Source organism: Pongo pygmaeus, chromosome 1 (genome assembly GCF_028885625.2).
Source record: "Pongo pygmaeus isolate AG05252 chromosome 1, NHGRI_mPonPyg2-v2.0_pri, whole genome shotgun sequence".
Lineage (NCBI taxonomy): Eukaryota > Metazoa > Chordata > Mammalia > Primates > Hominidae > Pongo > Pongo pygmaeus.
In genome coordinates, this window is record NC_072373.2 from 45,733,844 (window position 1) to 45,760,057 (window position 26,214).

General features: G+C 46.9%; 1 protein-coding gene across 7 annotated transcripts in view; it reads right to left on the minus strand.

The window, feature by feature from the left end:
- ATP2B4 (ATPase plasma membrane Ca2+ transporting 4) overlaps positions 1–26,214 on the minus strand; it is a 115,050-nt gene that overhangs the window by 26,774 nt on the left and 62,062 nt on the right. For all 7 annotated transcript variants that reach the window (XM_054479577.2, XM_063646952.1, XM_054479554.2 and 4 more), the window contains 13 exons: positions 18,590–18,787; positions 17,227–17,484; positions 16,628–16,753; positions 16,036–16,161; positions 14,880–14,915; positions 13,159–13,320; positions 9,750–9,964; positions 8,870–9,112; positions 7,435–7,676; positions 5,873–6,104; positions 4,846–5,025; positions 3,730–3,817; positions 2,707–2,813 (listed from right to left, as the gene is read on the minus strand). In XM_054479577.2, the coding sequence (XP_054335552.1) occupies positions 2,707–2,813; positions 3,730–3,817; positions 4,846–5,025; positions 5,873–6,104; positions 7,435–7,676; positions 8,870–9,112; positions 9,750–9,964; positions 13,159–13,320; positions 14,880–14,915; positions 16,036–16,161; positions 16,628–16,753; positions 17,227–17,484; positions 18,590–18,787 (2,213 nt within the window). The remainder of the gene's footprint in view (positions 1–2,706; positions 2,814–3,729; positions 3,818–4,845; positions 5,026–5,872; positions 6,105–7,434; positions 7,677–8,869; positions 9,113–9,749; positions 9,965–13,158; positions 13,321–14,879; positions 14,916–16,035; positions 16,162–16,627; positions 16,754–17,226; positions 17,485–18,589; positions 18,788–26,214) is intronic.

The following is a 26,214-nucleotide window of genomic DNA, read 5'->3' on the forward strand; positions in this document are numbered from 1 at the left end:
TCGTGATCTGCCTGCCTCGGCCTCCCAAAGTGCTGGGATTACAAGCATGAGCCACTACACCCAGCCAGGAATCTCTTTTTATATAAGTATTTAAGTTAATAAATAAAGAATTACAATATTGTCATTTTGCAGCCCTCAATGAAAGAAAGGGTCTAAAATCTGGTAACTTCTAGAACCAACTACTTGCTTATAGGAAATATAAGGAAGAAAATAATATGTTAAAGGAAATCACAGTGAAATAATCAACAAAATCTATACTGAGGGATAGTCTCTGCAGACAAACAACCCACTTCCTTCAAAACTAAGTTGCTAGGAAAAAAGATGGAGGGGAATTGTGCAGAAGACAGTTAACACAGCAGGCCTGAGATGACTATCCTTAGGAAGGAATGCTTGCAGGGTGGGCCCTTGGCTGGCATCTGGGAAATGGGCTCTCAGAATGCTTGCCCTCAACAACTAACTGATAAGGTTGGCTCACTGTGTCTAGACTGTGTCCAAACAATGTGGTTTACATTGAACATTTGCTTCCCTTTTGGGAGTCTGGAATTTTGGTATGTGCTAGGCAGAAGGTGCCTATGTGACCAGCCTCAAGAAAAACCTGGGGTACTAAGTCTGTGATGGGCTTCCCTAGGCAGAACATCACACATCTATTTCTGTGTTTTCATTAGTGGGGAACGAATGGACTCTGTTTGACTCCTCATGGGAGGGAGAGCATAAGAAAGACTGCAAATAGATTTATCCAGATTCTGCCATTGTCTTTTTCTCTTATGATCCAACTGTATTCTTACTACATCACTGTTATGAATCTTAGTCATGCGTACAACTAGATGCCAAGTCCCATGAGTCCTCCTAGCAACCCCATGAATATAGGGGTGTTTTTGAGGACTTCCAACATAGAGATCCTGTAAGATCAGTGATTCTTGAAGTTTAGGGTACATAAGAATCACTGAGAGAGCCTGTCAAAACACAGTTAACAGATTTAACATAATTAATTAAGATTTCTGGGCCCCAATTTCAGGCTTCCCAATCAGTAAATCTGGGGTGGGGCCTGAGTGGGTGAATCTGCATTCTATAGGTTTGTATAGAAACCTTCTATACAGCTGGTACAGCTACTGGTACAGCTGGAAGGAGGTGCACTCCAAGAGATAGGTTAAGAGACTTAACAGATGTATCAAATAATTGCAAGGTATGGATCTTCTCTGACTCCTGATTTGGGCAAATAAACTATAAAAACATTTGAGTCAGTTAGGAAAATGTGAACAAACTAGAAATTTCATGATAGTAAGGAAACATCAATTTTGTTCTGAGATAATGGTATTAAGATTCTTTTAGATATATAGATTATTGATACATACTTATTATTTAGAGGCATATAATAAAAAATTTTTTTTGCCCCATACCCTCCCCCTACATAATGAAAAAAAAATTTTTTTGAGACGGAGTCTTGCTCTGTCACCCAGGCTGGAGTGCAGTGGCACTAACTCGGCTCATTGTAACCTCCGCCTCCCAGGTTCAAGCGATTCTCCTGCCTCAGCTTCTGGAATAGCTAGGATTACAGGCGCCTACCATCACGCCCAGCTAATTTTTGTATTTTTAGTAGAGCCGGGGTCTCACCATGCTGGCCAGACTGGTCTCGAACTCCTGACCTCAGGCGATCTACCCGCCTCAGAGTAATCAATTAGTCAATGAGGGGGAATCTCTTTTGTTTTTTGAGACGGAGTCTAGCTTTGTCACCCAGGCTGGAGTGCAGTGGCATGATCTTGGCTCATTGCACCTCTGCCTCCCAGGTTCAAGTGATTCTCCTGCCTCAGCCTCCCGAGTAGCTGGGATTACAGGTGTGAGCCACTGCACCTGGCCATGAAATTTTTAAGGATGGAATTACATGATGCCTTGCATTTGCTTCAAAACAATTCAGCTGAAGATTGGGGATGTAAATGGTGGGATCATTGAAACAAGATTGGCCATGTGTTGACCATAGTTGAAGCTGAGTGACAGGTACCTGTCAATTCTCCCTATTTTTGCATATTCTTGAAATTTCCTAGAATAAAACCCTTAAAAAAAAAAGAGTTCTCTAAAGATAGATGACTTCTTAAATGTCCTTCCACTGCTAAAAATCACCAACAGTTCAATCTGTATGGGAGGCTTATAATCATAAACTACTTGAGTGTGAGGATAGAATCTGGGGGGCTTCTAAACCTTTCTGTACATCAGAATTAACTGGTGTGCCTGTTTAAAAAAAAAAATTCTGGTATTCATCCTAGACCTACTGAATTAAGATGCCTAACTGTGGAGCCTTGGAACATGTGATTTTACATGAACTTTCCAAGTGATTCTGATGCTCTTGGCCTCAGAAGTGAAAAGCAGAATACCCAATGGTGCCAGCCACACAGTGCGCCTACCATAGGGAACACAAATCTTCTAGAGTTTGCCTAGTCGACAACATCACATGTTTATAGGCAAGTTTATGTTGGTCTGGCTTTCCTGCATATGATTCTTCATGACTTCCCTCCCTCTTATCTATTCTTCATACTTGATGGGTCCCCAGTTACATATATCATGATTGGCCCAGTAGATAGGAGAGATGGAGTTGGACAAAAAAGCACCCCGTGGGCTATGCAGGTGTAGCAAGCAGCAGGCAACCAGAAGCCGGACCTGGCTTCCTGATGGAGAAGGCAGCTTGCAATCAGAGAGACACTGTGCTGAGCTTACCATGGCAAAACCAACATCCGCTTTCTTCAGAGCAGGCCCGTCATTTGTGCCATCACCAGTGACAGCCACGACCTGCCGGTGTTCCCCAACAGTGCTGTCAATGATGCCTGGGAGAAACAGACACACCACAGTGAGCTTTCCTGGTCTCCCCCACCCCTCAGTTCCTACCACCCGCCACTCCTTCTACTTTCTTCTTTCCTTCCCTTTTCCCTTTCCTAGACGTTCTACAGGAACCACCTAAGGGCAGTAAGTTGTTTCATGGGTAGCACTGAACTAAGTTTGTCCTCATCTGGTACCTTACGGCAGCTATGAAGAACACATCGGATGGATTTCAAGGCAGAGACCTAGGGGTTAAACTGCACCATTTCCACCTACCAGCTGGGCAATTTGGGTAAGTTACTTGTGTTCTCTGCCTCAAACTTCCTCATTTGTAAAATGGGAATACCTGCCCTGCCTAGTTCACAGTACTGTTGGTAAATAAGACATGATCATGTTTTTAAGAACCCAACAACTTGCCAGGCACGGTGGCTCACGCCTGTAATCCCAGCACTTTGGGAGGCCAAGGTGGGCGGATCACCTGAGGTCAGGAGTTTGAGACCAGCCTGGCCAACATGGTGAAACTTTGTCTCTACTAAGAATAAAAAATTAGCCAGGCATGGTGGCATGTGCCTGTAGTCCCAGCTACTCGGGAGGCTGAAGCAGGAGAATCGCTTGAACTCAGGAGGCGGAGGCTGCAGTAAGCCGAGATTGCACCACTCCACTCCTGCCTGGTTGACAGAGCAAGACTCTGTCTCCAAACATAAAAACAAAAAATAAAAAAATAAAAACCCAGCAACTTTATTGTGTGTCATACTCACCAAGGGCTCAGATGTTTGCTAATTGTATTTTCTCCCCACTAGCCTGGGAGCTCTCCTAGGACCTCCCTATTTGGACAGGAGAGTGGCTTTGGCTGGTGGTTCTTACCTGTCCTCGCCCTGGCCTGCCTTCAGCTGTTGCAGGCACCTATTTGGAAGCCAACCTCACCTTTCACCAGGGTGTGCTTGTCAGTGGGAGAAGATCGCGCCAGGACCCGAAGCTTAGGCCAGATCTTGTCCAGCTTTTCTTGCTCTACCTGCCAACACCAGACCACACCTGGATCAGTCAAACTCAGAAAAGCTATCCAGGAAAATCTTACTTCTCCACACACTTGGAGTCACTGGGAGATTGGGTACGCCACAGTCCCACATGAAAGTGTTATTCTGGATTCAGCAGAGATGAAACAGCCAACCAGTCTCCAAGGGTAGATTCATGGATGATGACCATTCAGGCCCTGTTTTTTTTCTTTTTCCTCCCGAGTCTCTACCTGGGAGCCAATCCCCCATTTCCCAGACCTTTAACGGGAGGTGGGCCAGGGTTGGCTCTTGGCTCGGGTGGGTAAAGTGGTGCTTCTGAGGTCTTAGGTTTGATTTCTATGTAGCTCAGGAAAGCTTGGATCTGTGCCACCACCAGACCACATTCTCCTTTAGCCACTGTTAGTCAAAGGGCAGGGACACAGGAGGGGTAGGCTAGGGGGAAGTCAGTATAAAAAACTGAAAAAGCAGAAAGACATGAAAAGTTAGTGACACTATCTCAAAAGATATCTCAAAAGCTCACTAGCTTCATTCACAAGCAACTCCCTACTCCCTTTTTTTTTTTTTTTTTTTTTTTGAGACAGAGTCTCGCTCTGTTGCCCAGGCTGGAGTGCAGTGGCATGATCTTGGCTCACTGCAAGCTCCACCTCCTGGGTTCAAGCGAGTCTTCTGCCTCAGCCTCCCCAGTAGCTGGGACTATAGGTGCACGCCACCATGCCCGGCTAATTTTTGTATTTTTAGTAGAGACGGGGTTTCACCATTGTTGGCCAGGATGGTCTCGATCTCTTGACCTTGTGATCCGCCTGCCTTGGCCTCCCAAAGTGCTGGGATTACAGGCGTAAGCCACCGCGCCTGGCTGGCAACTCCCAATGTTACCATATGAGCAGCTTTGGTACAAGGAGATGTTTCACTATGAATAGCTTTCACTTTAGAAACCACCCACTTTCTCACACATGACCCAGATGACTTATGCTAGAACCCGCCTTTTCCTTGTCAGGTGAGGTCCTGGTTCCCCCTAGCCAGGACCCACCTCGCCTTTCTCGTTGCGGATGAGCCGGTTGAATTCTTTGCCTTCTAAGCACAGGAAGTCATCCCCAGGTGTCAGAATGCCACATTTGGTGGCAATGGCCCGGGCTGTGTTGATGTTGTCACCTGTCACCATTCTGACAGTAATGCCAGCTTGTTTGCATTTGGCAATAGCATCTGGCACCTACGGAGAGTGAAGAAAGGGGAAGGGCGCAGATGAGGGTGGTGACCCTGGTAAACTGTCCCTGTTCATCTGTCCCTTTGTGGCAGACAGGAGAGAGGCACCCTAGAAGTGGTGCCATGCAGCATGGGCCAGGTCTGGTCATTTTGATATTGTTAGGTGCCACCTCACTTCTGTCCTACCCACAGTAGTCACATTTGAATTTGCCCTATCGTACCATGAGTTAAAAGGGAAAGTTGCTTTGGGAGCCAGGTGTAAAAACTTGCTCTTTCACTTACAATTGAGACTCCTCAGCAGGGCATGGATGGCTTTTTGCGATTTGGCCACTGCTTTCTTTTCTAGCAGAAGCTTTTTCCACTCTACACCCGCCTGGCCCATGCTCCAACCATATCAGCTCTTTGTAATTTCCCACATGCATGACACCCTCTCATGCCTCTGGGCCTTGACAATTAATAGTCCATCTGTCTAAACTTCTTAGAAGCAGAGACTTTTCAATCCCCTAGTGTCTAGAATAGTTATCAGCACACAGCAGGTACTCAAAAAGAATGTGTTGATTGAAAGGAGGGAGCTAAAGACAAAGTTGGTGTCCTGGTTAAATCGACCTCCTGACAACACTTAAGTACCAAATAATGAGCCCAATAAGCCCTTTGCTTCTCAACACTCAGACAGCATTAGTCCTAGGAATGCCACGTTCGATCAAACTGGCACTCCACAGCAGTCCTGTGAAGCAGGAAGCACAGAAACATCTATCCAAGCGAGAGGCAGTTAGGTTACCTACCTGGGGTCACAACTAGAAAGGGAACTAGTACACCACTTCCTGAGACTCCTGGGTGGCTTCCCACCCTCTCACCTCTGGGCGCACAGGGTCCTCAATGCCCACCACCGCGATACAGGTCAGTTCAGTGAGGATCTCATTCTCATTGTCCCAAGAGGGCTCTGTGTCATCGAAATCCCGGTAAGCTATGCAGATAGTCCGGAGTCCATCACAGGCCATGGGCTCGATGACAGTGCGTACCATATCATCTCTGTCTTTATTCTTGAATGGCACTGCTTCCCCTTTCCGGTCCAGGATTCGATTACACCTGGGGAGGTGCACAGTAAGAACGCGGTGTCTCCCTTCGCACTCAATACGTTTCTACAATCATTGACAGGCATTTTGGCAACTCTGTGTTATTCCTAAAGACATTGCTCCAAGTGTGGCCAAACATTTCCTTCATTCATCAACCAGCTGAGTCCCTCTTTCCAAGGTAGGTGGGCTGTGGATGGAGTAAGGTCTGGATATATAGAGAGTGGGATTCTCCTATGTCATCTGTTCTTACCCATATGTGAATGCAATGCAAGTCATTTGTGAATCACCTGCTCTTTTGAACTTCTTGAAGGCAGAGAGACTTTTTCAAATGAGTATTTAGAATAATGCTCACTGTGTGGTGGTGGTTTGGGGGAGGTTTCCTATACAAGAATGTGCTGATTAAAAGAAGGTGGCTAAAGCCATGTTGGGGCACTGGTTAATTCAGCTCTACTTAGGTATAGGGCCAACTTTTGATGATCTATGGGTAATTTATTAATAGTCACTTTTTTTTTTTTTAAATGGAGTCTCACTCTGTCACCCAGGCTGGAGTGCAGTGGTATGATCTCAGCTCACTGCAACCTTCGCCTTCTGGGTTCAAGCGATTCTCCTGCCTCAGCCTCCTGAGTAGCTGGGATTATGGGCACGCACCACCATGCCTGGCTAATTTTTGTATTTTTTTTTTAGTAGAGACAGGATTTCACCATGTTGGTTGGGCTGGTTTCGAACTCCTGACCTCGTGATCCGCCTGCCTCAGCCTCCCAAAGTGCTGGGATTACAGGCGTAAGCCACTGCGCCTGGCCGAATAGTCACTTTTAAAGTTATGTAAATTCCCTGCAATCAGAAATGGGAATGGGAAGGAAAGAGAAGGAAAAGAGAACACAGAACAAACGTTTCTAGTACTTGTTATGTATAAGGCATTTTACATACATTGAATCATTTAGTTACAGTCGGGGGGTAGTACTTTTAGGAGCTGAGTACGGCTATCTCTGTTTTCAGATTAGGAAATGGAAACTTAGGATCATCCAGGTCTGAATCCTGGCTGTGCCACTATTAGCTGTATCACCTTGAGTGAGATACTTAACTTCCTTATATCTCTGTTTTCTCATCTGCAAAACAGGGATAATCATAGTACCCACCTTACTGAGTTGTGAGGATTAAATACAACAAGCCACCTTAAGCACTTAAAAAACATGCGTGGCCTGAGTAGACGCTTGGATATTAGTTATTATGTCACCACCTGGCTGGAGGGCTCCCTCATTCACATGGGTTCAGTGTGAGGTGTGCACCCATGCCTTCCTGAGGAGAGGATCTTGAAGGGAAGCAGAGTGGTCAGGGGTGCTCACTTGCGCAAGATGATCTCAGAGGCGCCTTTGCTGTACATACGGAAGCCACCGTTGGGATTCCTGATGACGGTGCTCATTGACTTGCGCACTGAGTTGAAGGTGTACACCTTGTAGAGCTTCTCCTCAGGCACTTCATTACGCACAGCCTGATAATCCTGCTTCAGATCTGTGACAAAGCCTAGCAGAGCACACTCGGTCTTGTTGCCCACCTGCCGAGGCAGGCCTCCCTCCTTCTCTGGAGGCTGGGAGAAGAAATATACACAGCACTATTGAGTAAGATGCCTTGACAAGGCAGAGAACTTAGGGAGAAAGAACTCATTTACAAAGCCTTCACATTATATACCCAGAGCTCATAGGGGAAATAACATTTTTTTTTTTTTTTTTGGAGACGGAGTCTCGCTCTGTTGCCCAGCCTGGAGTGCAGTGGCACGACCTCGGCTCACTGCAACCTCCACCTCCCAGGTTCAAGTGATTCTCCTGCCTCAGCCTCCTGAGTGGCTGGGACTACAGGTACCTGCCACCATGCCCAGCTAATTTTTGTATTTTTAGTAGAGATGGGGTTTCACCATGTTGGCCAGGCTGGTCTCGAACTCTTGACCTCAGGTGATCTGCCCATCTCAACCTCCCAAAGTGTTGGGATTACAGGCGTGAGCCACCGCACCTGGCATCTTTTTTCTTTTTCTTTTTGACATAGCGCCTTGCTCTGTTGCCCAGGCTCGACTGCAGTGGTGTGATCTCAGCTCACTGCAGCCTTGGCCTCTTAGGCTCAAGTGATCCTCCCACCTCAGCTTCTGGAGTAGCTGGGACTACAGGTGCGCAACCATGCCTGGTTAATTTTGTTTATTTTTGTAGAGATGAGGTCTCACAATATTGCTCAGGCTGGTCTCGAACTCCTGGGCTCAAGCGATCTTCCCACTTTGGCTTCCCAAAGTGCTGGGATTACAGATGTGAGCCACTATGCCCAGCCTGTTTTTTTTCAAGGGTAGGCAGAGAGGGGTCAGTGGTAACTGTGATCCTTGTGCCATCCAGGGCTTAGGGATTTTGTAGTTTGCTCTAGTGGTAGTGCTGTTGTCTTGCTTTGTGTGGGTCTTATTCTAATACACTGTGCTTGTTTCTGGAAAGTGAGTAATTTACTTCTGATAAGGCCAATTCTACTTTGGGTTACTTTCTACTTTCCCTCCTTAGAGACATTGCCTTTACATGCTAATTGGGAGGGTATTTCCTGGCCATAGATTCTTACAGGCCCTTACCTCCAACCCTCCATTGACTCCCAGGGATTTTTCTGTAGTCTCACCCAAACATGTTCACTCCAGAGTGAGAAATGGGATATGGGATGGCAATTTAGGCAGTGTAAACAATAAGGGGGTTCATTTCAGAGAAAATGTATGTTCCCTTCCAACCACCCACTCTGTGTCTACGCAAAGGAAATGCTTACCAGAATCTTGGAGGTATAAGCGCTGTTGATAGAAATGCCATTGACAATGAGGTCCAGGACTTTGGGCAGGAAGACATCAGGGCTTGGGATCTGATGGTAATGGATGCCCCCAATATAAGCTTGTACCACAGTCATGCGGTTCATGGTCAATGTGCCTGTCTTATCAGAGCAGATGGCGGTGGCATTGCCCATGGTCTCACAAGCATCCAAGTGCCGAACCAGGTTATTGTCTTTCATCATTTTCTACAAAGGAGAAGAGAAAAGACTTGAGAGGGGGACTAACTGGACTCTCCTAAATATAGGTCAAATGCCATTTCCTAGCCAACATCTCTCCACATTTCATCTTCCAGTCCCACACAAAAATCCAAGATACTGGCTGGGTGCAGTGATTCATGCCTGTAATTTCAGTACTTCGGGAGGCTGAGACGGGCAGATCACCTGAGGTCAGAAGTTCAAGACCAGCCTGGCCAACATGGTGAAACCCTGTCTCTACAAAAGATACAAAAAGTAGCTGGGCATGGTGGTGCACACCTGTAATCCCAGCTACTTGGGAGGCTGAGGCATGAGAATCACTTGAACCCGGGAGGTGGAGGTTGCATCACTGCACTCCAGCCTGGGTGACAGAATGAGACTCTGTCTTAAAAAAAAAACCAAACCAAGATACCATTTTTGTCATTCTCTTAAGATTCTACTGGGTCATTTCAACATCGATGCATCTGACAGAGATGGTCCTTCCATAATACCAGGGACTTCTGCTCTTGTGAGGCACCAGCCAAAGTTTATAGACGATAGAATGGCTTATCTTTTCACTAAAGGTTACATGGTATCCTTCCCTCCCATCTCTATCCTAAAGGAAGAGATAGGATTGTTCTAGTCTCACCTTCACAGAGTAGGCCAGTGAGATGGTGACAGCCAGAGGCAGCCCCTCTGGCACAGCCACCACCAGTACGGTGACGCCAATGATGAAGAACTTGACAAAGTACTGGATGTAGATGGGAGTACACTCAGGGAGCCATGGTCTGCGATTTATCACAAAGTTGTCAATCACAAAGTATAGAATCAGGATGAAAACCGTGAGAGCAGACATGAGCAGACCTGTCCAGAGAAACAAGTCACATGAACCCAGGCCTGAGGGCAGTCCTAGGGCCCTAGCCAGAGATAGATTGGCATCAGTTGTAGCCTTTGTTGCCAATTATTAAAACCACCATCACCAGGAAGACTTACTAAAATCCCCGCCCATTCTCTGTTGCTTGTACATTATAGCATAGGGAACAGACACTGGTTTCATATTTCAAAGACACAGGTTCTATTCTCAGCACTGCACTAACTTGACTTGTGGCTTTGGACAAGTCAGTGACCCTCTCTGGGCCTGTTTCCTAGATCAAATTCCTCATTCATAAATCAGGGGGTTGATCTGTTTCCTGAAACAGCATTCTACGATCCTATTCCACACCCACCCTCTCCCTACGATTCATAATGTCATGACTGTACTTGTCCATTTCCTAGTAGTTTATCAATTTTGACTTCTCCCCTACTAACCTCTGAATGTTGGACAATTCACAACTTGTTTACAGCAATGCCTCTATGGTGCTAGCGTATCACCTGCATGACTAACTCTTAGAACAGTGCTTCCCAACCTTTCTCTTGTCACGGCACACATAGAAGATGCCAATAATAGTAAATATTTATGTGGGCACCTGCTGTGGGCCAGGCAAGCACTTCACAACAACCCTGTGAAATAGGTTACTATTATTACCCCCTTTTTAAAGATGAGGAAATGAAAGTACTGAGAGGTCTTTGGTATGGCCCATTGGTAGAGTAACCAAACCATCCTGAGACTACTGAACAGTTTCCAGGGATGTGGGGCTTTGTTAAAATTGAGAAAATCCCAAGCAAACTGGGATGGTTGGCTACCCTACACATTACAGTACGTAAACGAATCTGCTCAAGGTCAAAGTCGACTGGCCTAGGGGTTCTGATTGCCATGGGTGCTGCCTGGATGCTTTGAGGGCTGATGGAATCAATATCTGGGGACAACTGTCCCTAACTGTGGCACAATATTTGGGAAAAGCTCTGCTTTAAATCATTGTCCAGTTTTGGTTTTTGCTTTTCCCAAGGGCCTGATGATTCGGGGGCCTCCAAGCAAGGCTAGAGATGATGATATCAATGAAAGCAAATTCTTCTGTACTTTGCTTGATTAGGGCCAGGACTCAGGTGGAGAAGCAAGCCACTGAGGGTGCAAAATTCAAGAAGGAACTCACTCTCCAGGTGGTGGAAGGCATCTGACTTGCCTCACCCTATTCCTGGACTGGCCTAATATATAAAATAAAGCAACAGAGGAGACTAGTGGCCAGCCATCAGGTAGCTTGCACTCTCTAAGAAGAACAAGGCAGGGGTCAGGTACAGTGGCTCACGTCTGTAATCCCAGCACTTTGGGACACTGAGGACGGCAGATCACTTGAGGCTATGGCATTCCTTGAGTCCAGGGGCAGATCTCTTGAGGATAGGAGTTTGAGACTAGCCTGCCCAACATGGCGAAAACCTGTCTTTACTAAAAATTAGCCAAGCATGGTGATGCACGTCTGTAATCCCAGCTACTCGGGAGACTCACTTGAATCCCGGAGGTGGAGGTTGCAGTGAGCCAAGATTGCATCACTGCACTCCAGCTTGGGTGACAGAGTGAGACTTTGTCTCAAAAACAAACAACAACAACAACAACAACAACAACGACGCAAGGATTAGGAGAATAGTACAAGGGTTAGGTGGGGTATATTTAATGTTTCAAACCTGTGTGTTTGATTCTGCACCTGCAATTCATCTCATCCATGTATAGTTTATATGCAGGAGATTTCACAGTAGTTAAAATTAGCTGGGTACCAGAATGAACACGAAGAGGTTAGGCCAACTCAGTCCAATAGATCTTTCTGTGATGCTTAAGAAGTTCTCTATCTGTGCTGTCCAATATAACAGCCACTACTAGCACACGTGGCTCATGACCAACTAAAATTTACCCCAGCAACTGGATTTTTAACTTTATTAACTTTTAATTAATTTAAATTGCAGCAGCCACATGTGGTGAGTGGCTGCTATGGTGGGTAGCATAGATCCCTGCCATCCAATGTGTGCAAACTGAATCAGCGGTGCTGGCATCCTGTGGGGGCTTATTAGGAATGCAGAATCTCAGGCTCCACACCAGACTTCCTTAACTGAATCTTCACTTTAACAAGAACCCCAGGTAAGTTGTATACAGCTGTATAAAGTGCAGAGGTATGCTGATTATGATTGTGGTAAACAGAAAGGTGGAATCAGAGAATAAACAGTGGTAAAAGACTATTCTCTGGCAGGGTGCGGTGGCTCATGCCTGTAATCCCAGCACTTTGAGAGGCCGAGGTGGGCGGATCACTTGAGGCCAGGAGTTCGAGACCAGCCTGGCCAACATGGTGAAACCCCATCTCTACTAAAAATACAAGAATTAGATGGGCATGGTGGTGTGCACCTGTAGTGCCTGCTACTTGGGTGGCTGAGGCAGGAAAATCGCTTGAACCCAGGAGGTGGAGTCTGCAGTGAGCTGAGATGGTGCCACTGCACTCCAGCCTGGGCAATAGAGGAAGACCCCATCTCAAAAAAAAAAAAAAAAAGACTGTTCCTTGAGGGATACGTCCACTAAAGTAGCAATCTTCTATTTCTTCTTCCCACTCCCCTTTCTCCCCTTCCATTGAAAGAAGGTGGTGAGACAGGAAAATGTAGAGGCAAGTGATGGAGAAGCCACTTCCTCTTATGCAGAGTGCATTTAGTTACCTCTCTTTGGGAGAGAGCCTCTCTAACCACAGCCTTCCTTCTTCCTCCAGTCCTTACTTGGTATTTATTGCTCTGTGCTTGGCCAGATCCTACTGCTATGCTAGGGAATTGACTCTAGCAAGCTGCAGCCTTCTCTATCTTTAAGGAATTTACAACCCAAAACAAGAGACAGGTAAGCAGTTATTAAAGTCTTCCTTCTTGCTAATGTAAATCTCCCCTGCTGTAATATATGCTCTTTACTTCTCATTCATTTGGATTAAGAGATCTCAGGGCCATTAACCCTTACACACAGGAAAACATTTCTCTCTGAAAAAGCCTAGGGAGCGCCCAAACAGTGGCGGAGATAGGGAAACAGCCGCCTAGCCCCAACTAGCCATCCTGAAGTTTCAGCTTCTTTCTGCCAGTCTCGGTCGGTGCAGAAAGAAGGGGATAAAAGTGATGAGGATCCAAGACAACACTGATAAATCACAACAAGGCTCTACCCTACTCACCGGCTTTCCCAATCTGAACAGCCAGGCGAGTCAGCTTGCCCTGCAGCACTGACTTCTCCTTTTTAGGCACCTTGACTGCCTTCTTGTCCTTTTCCTCATTGTCGGTTCCCTCCTGGCTGTTGAGTGGCTGGATTTCCAGGGCCACTCCGTCTTGGGTTTTTGCTGGAGTATACACACAAATAGGACAGGTGAGCAGGCAAGGTGGTAGCACTGAGTGGCAGGCAGGTGGAAACCAGAAAACCTTCCTGTCTCTTTCCCGGAATATACCTTGGACCCTGACATCAGTTCTGACCACTCCCAACCCATGCTAGACATGGAACTTGGCTTCAACACTCTATTAGGGCCTTTGGAATAATACGCTAACGACTTCAGATGAAACTGGGGTTCTTTTAGGGTATGGATTTCTTCTTCAGTGGCAGCTTCCTGGCACTACCTCAGAGTCCCAAGCCAGGTTTATTCCAGCAAGGGGATTAATCATGTCACTAAGCACTATTAAAACAACCATCCTTCCTGGAACTTAGTGCTTAAAATAGTGAATCTTTACTGCAGAAAGGGGCTAAAGGAGAGGGTTGGCAGATGTTTCTAGAGCACAAGACTGCTCTGTTAAATGGTTTATCTCTCTCTCTCTCTCTCTCAATTATCAGGGAAGAAACACATACCCCCAGACCCAGGGTATTTTCCAGCCCCTTCTAGCAGTTGAAGGATAGGAAAAGAAAATTCCCTTTCTTCCCTGCCTGACAAAGGTAGAGAGATACAGAATGGGAACTGGGGTTAAGTCTTTTGGGGAAGAGGGAAGAAGCTGGTGTGAGGGACCTCCTGGAATAAGAGAAGGCAGGGAAAAAGAGAGACATATAAATCCATTTTGCTTTTAAAAGAAGAGTTAAAGACCTAAAATTAAAGAATTATTTCTGTTTAGCCCTGATTTTCCAATGTGATGACTTTATTTCTAAAGACTGCTGTCATGTGGGTTACAAAGTAAAAACAAATCTCTAGGAGCGTCACAAGACAGTAGTTCCTGCTGGCTCCCAGTACCACTCCACTTTCACCCCTGCAGGGCTCAGCCCCTTGCTTAGGATACCCTTCTTGAGTAGTCCCTGCTGTCAGACTCACAAACAAGAAGACAGAGACAGAATGTGAACACAGTCACCAAAAGAGAAACACACATCAGATCAGGAGGAAGAAAACAGACTGTGGCGAGAACAAAGAAGGGAGGGGGGGAGAGAGGTACAGAGAAAGGGCTCTCTCCAAGCACCCCTGAGAAGACCAGCAGAGAAGGGATCCAGACCAGAAGAGGACACTTATGAGGAAGCTAGCAAGAGGAGGGTGCAGGGACTGCCCACCCCACCTCCCTCCACCATGAGGACCCTGAACTCTTCCAACCCAGAAACTGATGACTGTTGGTGTTTAAATCAGGCTGAGGGCAATGAAGCAGAGTTCAGCTCCCTAGGAAGAGCAGATCAATCCTACACACTCCCCAAGAGAAACCTTGACATGACGTTCTGTGAGCCAACAGCAGAGGGTGCTGTTGTCCCATCCTAGATTGGGATCAGGACCTTGAGATCACCCCAAAAATCTCTGCACCTTCCTCAGGATGAGGTATCTGAGCCACAGCAGCAGATAATAGATTTATGGAGAGGAAAAGGGAGAAGGAAGATGGCCTGGAAAGGTCTGGTTTGAGTGTGGGCAGGTAGAGATGGTAAATGAGTAGTTGGAGAGGTTACCTTTGTTGCGATTTTCAGGGACTCCTTGTTTTTTACCTGTTTGAACAAGAAAGAAAAAAGTGGGGTCGAAACCCAAAGTGACTATTAAGAGATCCAATTTGTTGGTCCTGCTCAGAACCCAGAAGGACGACAGCAAAGTGTTTGGGTTGCAGGGAAGGGACATAAACGTAAAGGAAGCTCACATCTCTGTTTTCATTCATTCTTGCTAGAGGCTCTCATGAATCCTCGGGATATCCACCAAAACGCTCATGTGGGTGAGTGCATACTCACACCTGAGGTGCTCTCTCTTGCTCCTGGCCTGAGTCACATTGCTTGGAAAAATGGGGTGGGGATTAGGAAGTGAGAGGTTTGAACTGTTTCTGCCTGATGGCAAAGACTTTGAAAGGTGTCTCCGTGTTACTTCAACAGCACCAGGCAAGCGTCCTCCTTATTCATCTGCAGGCAGCTGCAGAAATGAATTGTTTAGTTCCTGAGATAATGTGTTCTGTTTCCTGTTCATAAACTGTCCTCCACTAAACAGGTCAAGATGATTCTCTAGCCAAGTGGTAGAAACCTTCTCTCCCCTAAGGGAAGAAGGAATGCTTAGGGAAACGTGTAGACTTGGTTTTAGTATCTTTTCCTCTTTCTCCCTCTTATTCTTTCCCTCAGGAATAACTGAGTGGCAAAGACTGAACTAACTGTTCCTACTCTTCTAGCTGTGTGTGTCTTCCACTGAGAGCCCACAGTTTCGGCAGAAATCTATTTTATTCTTCTGGCCAATTTTCTCTTAGTCTTGATGGTTCGTTTAAACCCTCATCTTTGAGGAAGAAAGTTGGGGAAGGAGGGGGAGTACACGGAAGGCATTTGGGGCTACCAGCACCTAGCCAGTTTATTTAGGGCAGGCTTTATAACTCATCCCTTTACAAGCTACCATTAGACACAAAAATCAAGGCTCAAATTCAACCTGATTTGGGAGCCTAGAGCCAGGATCTGGTTTTCATCACAGCTCCCTGGAGCCAAGGATTTACATCTTTATCTCAGCAAGGAGTTTGGATATCTGCTTTCTTCATCTCAGCAGATTCTTCCAACCATGCTTTCTATCCAGATCTGCTCCCTCACTTCCTTGTTTGTCCATGGGAATGACAGGAAAGAGAATCTCATTCCAGATGCCCCTTACCTTTCTTCTTCTTCTCCCCTTCGTCATCCTCATTGACCCCCAAGAGAGTAAGGATGATTCCAGTCTGAGAGTTGACACCAACAGCTGTCACCACCATCCGGCCAGAACCTTCCATGACATGGGTCCCTACACGGGAAAGGAGAAGATGGGAAGGAATGGGTTTTTTAATACCTAGACATGATTTGGTATGAAACACAAACTTAGAAGAAAAAATAGTCCTCCCTACCCCATGGATAATGATGTGCTTAGCACAGTAGGAAAAGGTCAAGAGCTGGGCGCATTTAAAACAGACCAGAGAAATTGGGAGTAAGGAGGAAAATGTGTCTAACCACTTTAGGGTAAGCCCTCCCTCCTGCCCCTGCCACCCCTGCAACCAGCAAAGCCCCTTCAAGGCCCTTATAACACTTGTTTCATGGAAAACTTCATTTAGGCTGCCTGATATCCTTGTATTCCACCCACCAAAATGCTGTTGCCCCAGCTGAACCCCAGGGAAGGAGATGGGACAGAGTCAGAAGAGAGAACAGGGTCTGGATCCTGTGGCCTAGGTGTTTGCAGGGAGGTAAATGGGAACTTGGGTAGCCAGGGCCTATACCTGAGAGCAACATGGGGTCTTTGTCCAGGGACTTCTTGACATGGTCGGATTCCCCTGTCAGAGAGCTCTCATCAATCTTCAGATCATTCCCTTGGATCAGGATCCCATCTGCAGGCAGCAGATCACCTAGAGCACAAAGGGGAAGGAGGGACAGTGAAGGAGATAGTAAGAGACTGGCTGAGGGTAGGGACCTCCAACTCCTTCAACCCTATCTCACGGCTGTTCCCATGGGCCCTATCTAGAGAGCAATGGCCGGGAGTACATGGAGACTCTTTACAAGTCTTCAGCTCTGTACAACCTGGGAGAATTTATAAATTCAAACTCTTATTCATCCCCAACACCTTTCCATGGCCTGAATGTTATACACTTTTAACCCTAAGACATACAGGGTACAAGTCTGACAATCTTGCGACAGAGTTTCAGCTACTCCTTTCTGAAATGCCTTCCCACAACCTCTTTAAACTCTAACCTAGAAGTGAATACAATTTTGGATCTTATCTTTTTGGGTTTTCAGCAATTCCCAGCCCCCTCATGGCAAAGGACCTATCCCTTAAATGGGGGTGGTGGTGGGGTAAGCAAAAGAAACACGGAGCTCTCACCGTATTTGACTTGGGCAATATCACCAACCACAATCTCAGCCACAGGGAGCTGGATGAGTTGACCATTTCGGATGATGGAGAACTTTTGCTCCTGTTCAATGCGGCTCTGCAGTCCCCGGAATTGCTTCTCTTTGCTCCAATCATTAAAGGCAGTCACTAACACCACGATGATCACTGAGAAAAGGATGGCTGCCCCCTCAATCCAGCCAGCTTGTGCCTCATTTTCATCTTCTGGGGTAGTTGCAACTTGACCACACACTATCCCAGGAAGGGAGAGAAATAGTCACTGAAGGGCTTTTGTTGACATTAAGAAACAGGAGTAGTGCTTCCCCAATCCCCCCAAGATAGAAAGTCAGGAAAAGTGAATCATAGCAAATACAACTGTTGGCTGGAAGAGGATATCAGAGGATAGCAGGATTGAATATTGTCTTATCACCAGTGTAACTATTTATGTTAATCCAAAAGAGGCAAATGACTAAATAGTACAAACTATCAAATTTAGGCAAGTCACATGTAAGATCACACTTATGGTTCCCAACATGGTCAGGCTTTCACTACTGTTTCCCATCATGCCAGACAATTGGTGGCGGGGGGCACTTTGAGATGTAGGGTTTTGTTGGTTGGATAAGGGTAGAGAATTCCTGGCTGGGGATGTTGGTTCACACCTGCAATCCCAGCACTCTGGGAGGCCAAGACAGGCAGATCGCTTGACCCCAGGGGTTTGAGACCAACCTGGGCAACACAGTGAGACCTTGTCTCTATGTTATAAAAATTATTAAATAGGCCGGGCAAGTGGGTCACGCCTATGATCCCAGAACTTTAGGAGGCCAAGGCAGGTGGGTCACCTGAGGTCAGGAGTTTGATACCAGTCTGGCCAACACGGTAAGGCCCTGTCTCTACTAAAAATACAAAAATTAGCCAGGCGTGATGGCACACACCTGTAATCCCAGCTACTCAGGAGGCTAAGGCACGAGAATCACTTGAACCCAGGAGGTTGCAGTGAGCCCAGATCAAGCTGCTGCACCCAGCCTGGGTGACAGAGCAAGACTCCATTAAAATAATAATAATAATTATTATTAATAAAGAAATAAAATGTCTTAAAAGGGTAGAGGATTCCTGACATTCTGAAAAAGGGTTTAATAGAAGACAGAAGGTGGGGATGGGGTGGGGAGGAACCCTTGGAATAAGGATGAGTTGGAAGAATAGCATAGTAGCTACTGCTTGGTTTCCTTTGGAAAGCCCACTCTGGATAATGGGGGAAATGTTTTAAGCTATAACCTGTCAGCCACCAATACTAAGTGCTTGGTGGTGGTGGTGGAAAGAACCCAGATAAGAGTCACACTGAGCTGTTTAGGACACTCACGTTCATTTTCTTCACCAGCAGGGCGATAAAAGGACAGGACCAGGGAGATGATGGCTGCAATCTCCAGGATGATGAGTGTGACATCTTGAAGAGCTTCCCACACTAATTCTAAGAAAGTCTTGGGCTTTTTGGGGGGGATCACGTTGTGTCCAAACACCTGCCTACGTTTCTCCAGATCTGCAGGGTTCCCAGACAGACCTGAAAAGGAGACAGGAGTGGATGAATGAACGTAGCAAAAAAGGAAAATGATAAAAGGCAGTTTTGAAGTGGCAGTGAGCCATGATCATGTCATTACACTCTAGCCTGGGCAACAGAGAGAGACACTGTCTCAAAAATAAATAAAATAAAGAGGCCAGGCACGGTGGCTCACGCCCGTAATCCTAGCAATTTGGGAGGCCAAGATGGGTGAATTGCTTATGTTTAGGAGTTTGAGACCAGCCTGGACAACATGGTGAAACCTTGTCTCCACAAAAAAGACAAAAATTAGCCAGGCATGGTATGGTGCACCTGTAGTCACAGCTACTCAGGAAGCCGAGGTGGGAAGATTGTTTTGACCTCAGAAGTTTGAGGCTGCAGTGAGCAGCAGTGATCACGTCATTGCACTCCAGCCTGGGCAACAAAGTGAGACCTTGTCTCTAAAATAAAATAAATAAAAAAGACCCTTTGCTTTCTGATTTGCTCAAGTATGAGATCCAGTTAGAGACAACCATCCTAATCTGCCCAGGACTTAGAGAGGGTGGAACTTTCAGTCTAAAAATGGGCAAAATGAAACTAGTCAGCCATGGGACCACTCACTTATCTTAGTAACAAGTATAAGCTGGATAAATTCTTAACCAGACATAAAATCTTATCTGCTACTGATTGAGTATGCCCCAGGCTCCAGCTCTGAGAACATAAATATTAAAGTGGTTCTTGGGATTCACATAGAACTTTTATGTCATATTAACAGGTAAATGCTGCAGTGATTTAAATGCAGAGTGAGCTGCCATCCATTGGCTCACACACAAAGGCCAAGAAGAACAAGCTCCTTGCTCAAGGTCATGCAAGATGGAGGCAGAGCCCACACATGTGTCCTGATTCTAAGATCCAGGAGATTTAGGGGAGCATCAGAGCAGAGTCTTTGAGACTATAACTTGTGGGCATTCCCTTTAAGTACATGTGCCCCTCTTTTGTCACACACATATACACACCTGTGTGCCTAGGCGTGTGCATGTACACACACTCACAGAGCCACAACCACACACCACTGAGAGATACTACCATTCTACTAAGGACTAAGTAGGTACTAAGGGAAGTACTACTACTCAGATCGAATAAAAAGAGAACAAGAAAGGTGAGGCCACAAAGTTTTCAGATACTACGCAGTACTTGATTAGTAGCATCCTCTCTACCAACATACGTTTGCTTACATACCTGTGTGTACACACACCACATACCACACACACTATACAGACACATACACACCACAAACCACATACACCACTCACATCACACACCATATACACAATATACAGACACATACACACCAAACACAAACCACATACACAATACATACCACACAGATATATGACACACACACACACAGACCACACACCACATACATACCACACCTACTCCCTAGGCACTTTCCCAGAGGGACAAGAGATAGACAGAATTATTCTCAGTGCTTTCCTTATATTTGGGTCCTTTCATGGGTCCCCAGGTGGGGCTACTCTTGAAGGTAAGAGGGGCAATCCTACCATGGCGATTAATGCCGGTTGGTAGTCATCAAGTTGTTTACACGCTGAGGCAAATTAGTCCTGGTTTTGGCACTGGAAGCTGTTGGCTGCCGGTTTGAAGGGTTTCCCAGAGGCAGGGTAGGGCGACTTTTGTCTTGAAAAAAGGTTAGCAGCTGAGGAGGGTCAGAATCAGAGGAAGGGAACTTCAACTGAGCTTCACAGAGAGAAGAAGTGGATGATAGGGGCTGCAGGGACAAAACGGAGGCAAAGGACTTGGATGCCAGAGGCCTTCTTTACACTTTAGTCAATGTGAAGGGCTATTCTGTTGCTGAGCAAGGAATGCAGACGTGGTATACGGGCAAATGTCTACTCTTCACTGAAAATCTTCACTGAATAGAACCCAAGAGTGAGCCGGGCGTGGTGGCTCACGCCTGTAATCCCAGCACTTTGGGAGGCCAAGGTGGGTGTATCACTTGAGGTCAGGAGTTTGATACCAGCCTGGCCAACATGGTGAAACCTCGTTTCTACTAAAAATACAAAAAAATTAGCCGGGTGTGGTGGCGCATGCATGCCTGTAATCCCAGCTACTAGGGAGGCTGAGGCAGGAGAATTGCAATCTGGGAGGCAGAGGTTGCAGTGAGCTGAGATCATGCAACTGCACTCCAGCCTGGGCGAGAGAGAGACTCTGTCTCAAAAAAGAACCCAGGAGTGTTACCTTAAGTGTCAAAAGGAGAGATTTGGGTTAGGACCCGAGGAAGACATCTGGACAGATAAAGATTTTGAAAATGGGAAAATAGGTACCCAAGGGAGCATTATTTGCAGAATTTGGGATGGCCTCCATTTCCCTATCCTATAAAACAAAAAGCATCAGGAGACATACATAAGATACTCATCTGTCTGGGAAGGTAGATGTGGGGGGTGGGAGATGAAAGTGGGGGGCAGGGGATGAACTGGCGTCCACACCTGTGCAGTTAGGGGTGTGAGGGCCCTCTTTTGAGACCACATTCACCTGCTAGTGCTTAGGAGAGAGACACAGGAGCTGGTTAGGGAAGTGGTGCCTGATGTCTTATCCAGGGTCTCCTGACTCCCAGTGCCCGAGCACATCACCCTGGCCTCCAACTTAGGGGCACAGCTGAGCCCCGCAGAGCTGCGAGGTTTGGCCAAACCTCTAGAAGCAAATTGGGTTGCTCCCCAGAGGCTCTCTGCCCCCACCAGCCTGAGAAGTCAGGTTCCCAGTAGGAGGGAAAGCCAGGGCCTGGGAAAGGAGTGTTCTGGGCAGGGAATCTTTAGCCCCAGACAGGCAGAGGCAGAGTTGCCAGGGGGCAGGGCCTTGCTGGTCCTTTCTCCCCAGGGACCAGAGATGGCAAGGCTGTGCCAAGTTGGGTCTGCTGTGCTGGAGATCCAGGCTTGCTGGCAGGAGTGCTGGTAATCTGTTAATCTACCTGGGATGCTTCTCAAAAAAGCAGGATTCACAATGTAAAGGGAGGAGATGCCCTTTCCTCCTTACCAAGGTTTAGTAGATGATTATGAGGGCAAACCAAGACATCAGATATTAAAGATCATAAGGTGCACCCCAATAGCCTAATGAAACACTCCCTCCCAAAAAGAGGGACATATGAGGGGCAGAGAACAGGGCTACCTGTCCCTCTCTGCTCTCATGCTAATACCCCGTAATCATCTTTGATGCCCAGCCCCCATCTCCTATATCATGTAGTTGAGAAATCCTATCTGCTTCAAAATATATCTAAAGTCCAATCACTTTCCATTTTCACTGTTATCATCCTGGTCTAAACCATCCTCTCTCATCTGGATTATAGCAATCGTCTTCTAACTGGTCTCCTTGCCTCCACCCTCCCTCTCCTGTTCTTAGTCTCTTCTCAATGTATTAGCCAGAATGATCTTTTTTAAGATCCAAGGCAGTACACGCGATTCATCTGCTCAAAACCCTCTGGCTTTTACTTAGAGTAAAACTAGGCACCAAGGACTTAATGATGGGCTTCCAGGCCCTTTATGACTCCCCCAGCCCCCCAGTCCTTATCTCCTACTAGTTTCTCCGTGTTCACTGAGATCCGGCCCAACCAGCCTGCCCGCTGTTCTCTAAACGCACTAGACAGGCATCTACATCAGGGCCTCTGCACAAGCTGTTCCCTCTGCCCAGATTCCTCTTTGCTGGAGAGGGCTCACTTCCTCACCTCCCTCAGGTCTTTGTACAAACGTCTTCTTTTAGTGAGGCCTACCCTGACCACTGTATTTACCTGGCACTCTTGATCCCCCTCATCTTGCTCAACCATTTCCCTCCACAGTTCTTCTCACCTAGCATATAATTGGACGCATTCATTTATTGTTTGTCCACCTCCTCCACAAGGGCAGGATTTTTATCTTTGTTCCTCAGGCCCACAGCATTGCCCGGCACATCGTACACATGTAAATTTGTAGAATGAACTGAATGAATGAGTGATAACTAAGATTGCTAACATTTAAGTGATTTCTATGTGCCAGATGCCTCACCAGGCACATTCATGCCTTCTCATTCAAGCATCACAAACCCCTACATGGTAGCTACTATTAACCCGATTTGACATAGAAGCAAACTAAGGCCTGGCAGGGGTATGACTACTTGAGCTTATTAAGTGTCAGAGTCTATGCCACCCTACAGGGGGCCACTGGATGCCAACCTAGATACAGGTTGGGGCATGGAGGCAGCTGCACTCAGCTGAGACTTCAATCTAGTGTGACTAACTTGTCCCGGTTTGCCTAGGACTTGCCAGGTTTTAGCACGGAAGTTTCTGCCTCCTGGGAACCCCTCTCAGTCCCAGGCAAACAGGGATGGTTGGCCACCCTACTTCCTTCACCACAGGGCAGGGTTGCATGCTGCTTTCCTCTGTACCTCTAAGCAAGCCAGCGCTGTTCCCACTGTCTACAATTGGGGTGGATTAGTCCTGTTTTTTTCCTTCCTGGCCTCAGGGATGGTAACATCGCCATCAAGTTCATCAGAGTCCAAACCTATGAATTTTGTACTCAATAAAACCTTTCCTATGGCCTTTTTTGGACCCAAGCAAATGAAGTGACATACACTATGGAAAACATAAAAAGTCAGGCCTTGCTCTTACCTAAATGCTCTCAAAGTCACTTGCTTGCTTCTTTTTTTGCCATTTTCTACTCATCTATGTGTTCCACCTTAAGTCACCCTGAGCTCGTACAAGAGCAACCTTAAGAAGTCAAGTGGCTGTCTCAGTTCCCAGTATGCCTTGCAGCAAGGCGGGGCAGGTCAAGGCTCTTAGCTGTAGTAGCCTTGGGAATCCTCTCTGACATGTGGCGAGGCATGGGAAAGCCATGTGGGACTGGGAGCTCGGCCAATCCCCAGTTTTGGGCTTTCCATTCCAATTCTTTCTGCCCTAGAGAGTCTTTCAGGCCCTGATCTCAGCAGCTGTAATTTCACACAAATACTTGTCCAGCCCGGGAAAAGGCTCTAAAAGGCCCTGATCTCTGCAGTGGTTTCTCAGATACTCACACAACCTCCTGGAGAGGGGAAGGAAAACTTGGCAGGGAGAGAATGCTGGAAACACAGGAAAAGGGTTTCCCCTAGAAATTCCTCAGGAAACTGAAGGGAAATCTTGTCCTCAAGAACATGAGAGAGAAAGCCCCACCCACAGTGGGAGTAATTCTGGCCCTATGAACCAGACTGAACACATGAGCTGGGAGAGGCAAAGAGAATGTTTAGTTGTGAAGTCATCACCCCCACCCCATGCTGGGGAGTTGCACGGCCCCTGCCCAGGCTGGGTGGGAACATGGAATAAACAGCAGTGGAATATTTGTGTCTGCCATGAGTGTGCGGGACCTAGGGCCTGGGAGGAGAAATGCAGCCTAGCCCTCAGTGGCTTAGCTCCAGCAGGGAAGGGCCAACGACATCGGCAGAGGCACCACTTATCAGAACCAGCTCAGCCCCAGAAAGGGTGGGGCTAGGGTAGACATCAGGAGGGACTTCCCAGCTGTCTGAGTTATGACACCTTGCCAAAGGAGGCAGCAGAATCTTCTCTCACTCATATAGTACCAGGAAGAATTTTCTCTGGGTTGATTTGAAGGCAGTCCTCTTTTGGAACTTGAGAAGAACAGACAGCAGCATACCTTTTAAGTCCTTCCTTAAAAGGATTTGGGTTTTGTTCGGTGGCTCATGCCTGTAATCTCAGAATTTTGGGAGGCCAAGGTGGGAGGATAGCTTGAGCTCAGGAGTTCGAGACCAGCCTGGGCAATACAAAAAGATTCTGTCTCTACAAATAATAAAAAAAGTAGCTGGACATGATAGCGTGTACCTGTGGTCCCGGCTACTCGGGAGGTTGAAGCAGGAGGATGGCCTCAGCCCAGGAGGTTGAGGCTACAGTAAGCCGTGATTTTGCCACTACATTCCAGCCTGGGCAACAGAGCAAGACCCTGTCTCAAAAAAAGAAAAAAAAGGCCAGGCGTGGTGGCTCACGCCTGCAATCCCAGCACTTTGGGAGGCCGAGGCGGGCAGATCACGAGGTCAGGAGATCGAGACCATCCTGGCTAACACGGTGAAACCCCGTCTCTACTAAAAATACAAAAAATTAGCTGGGTGTGGTGGCGGGCGCCTGTAGTCCCAGCTACTCGGGAGGCTGAGGCAGGAGAATGGCGTGAACACAGGAGGTGGAGCTTGCAGTGAGCTGAGATTGCGCCACTGCACTCCAGCCTGGGCAACAGAGCGAGACTCCATCTCAAAAAAAAAAAAAAAGTTAAAATTAATTAAAAAAAACCCCAACAACCCTGGATTTGGGGACTGAGGGGGAGGAGTAGCTTAAAATCAAAATAGGGCCATGCAAGATCTAGCCATCTCTGGCTAATAAACAAATGCTACTCTTCCGAGTATACAGCAGTTTCCCTGCTTCAGCACCTCCAGTTTAATACACCCACGGCTTGGAGATTTGCTCCCTATCTGCTAGACTTCCAGCTCCTAGAGATAAAGCAGTCGATTCAAGGTCACAGCCAGAGGATGATGAACTTGGAGAACAATGCTGCTTTCTTCATTCTGGTCAGCAAAACCCTTCCCAAGGTGGGCCGCTTCCTCAGGGCATGCCTCCCTTTATCCCGCCCCCTGCTCTTGGCCTTTTTTTGAAAACAGCAACTGTGGCCCAGGGAAAAAAGTCTCCCTAGAGCTCTCTAGTTAGCTTTCTGCTCTGCCACTCTGCCACCTTCTGTACTTCATGAATGTGCTTCCATCTGGTGTCATATTCCCACCTTGGAGCTAAATAATAAGAATGAAAGCCCCACTTTCGGTAGATGCAGTATCCGCTTCACCCAAGGAGGGAATGCTATTTTTCTTCCCACCAACAGCTAATGGTCCAATGTAAGGCAAGAATGAGAAGGTTAAAAACCAAATCAGACCCCCAAAAAACTTGCAACAGTTGCTGCTGAGTTGTCAAAGGAATGGAGCATAAAGGGCTCCAGGAGAGAAAGCAGGAAGGGGAAGCCTCCTGCTTCCAGGTTGGGGAAGCCTTAGCTACTCTCCTTGTGAAGAGCCCTCTGACCCCAGCTGGACAGCATTATGACAGTGAACCCAGAAGCCCAGCTCTAGGCAAGGAGGGCTATGTAGAAAAGAACTGGCAGAGCCTGGGCTTGGCTAGGAAGAGAGAACCCACAGCCTTCAAGAGGCCTAATTCAGCCCTAGGCATGAAACTCAAACCGGACAGGGAACTCCTAGGATGCAAAGTGGAGTTCCCTGTGGTGGGGGATGGGGAGGGGCAGAGGGAGGACACTTTTGGCTTGAGTCCTTCTCACATCTTGAACTAGTTAGTGCTAATTCATCTGCCCAAAGTTTGGAAGGAAGAGTGGACCACAGAATGTTAATCTCTGAGGCCATGCCCAGATCACTGTTACTAGGGTCACTTATTTGCC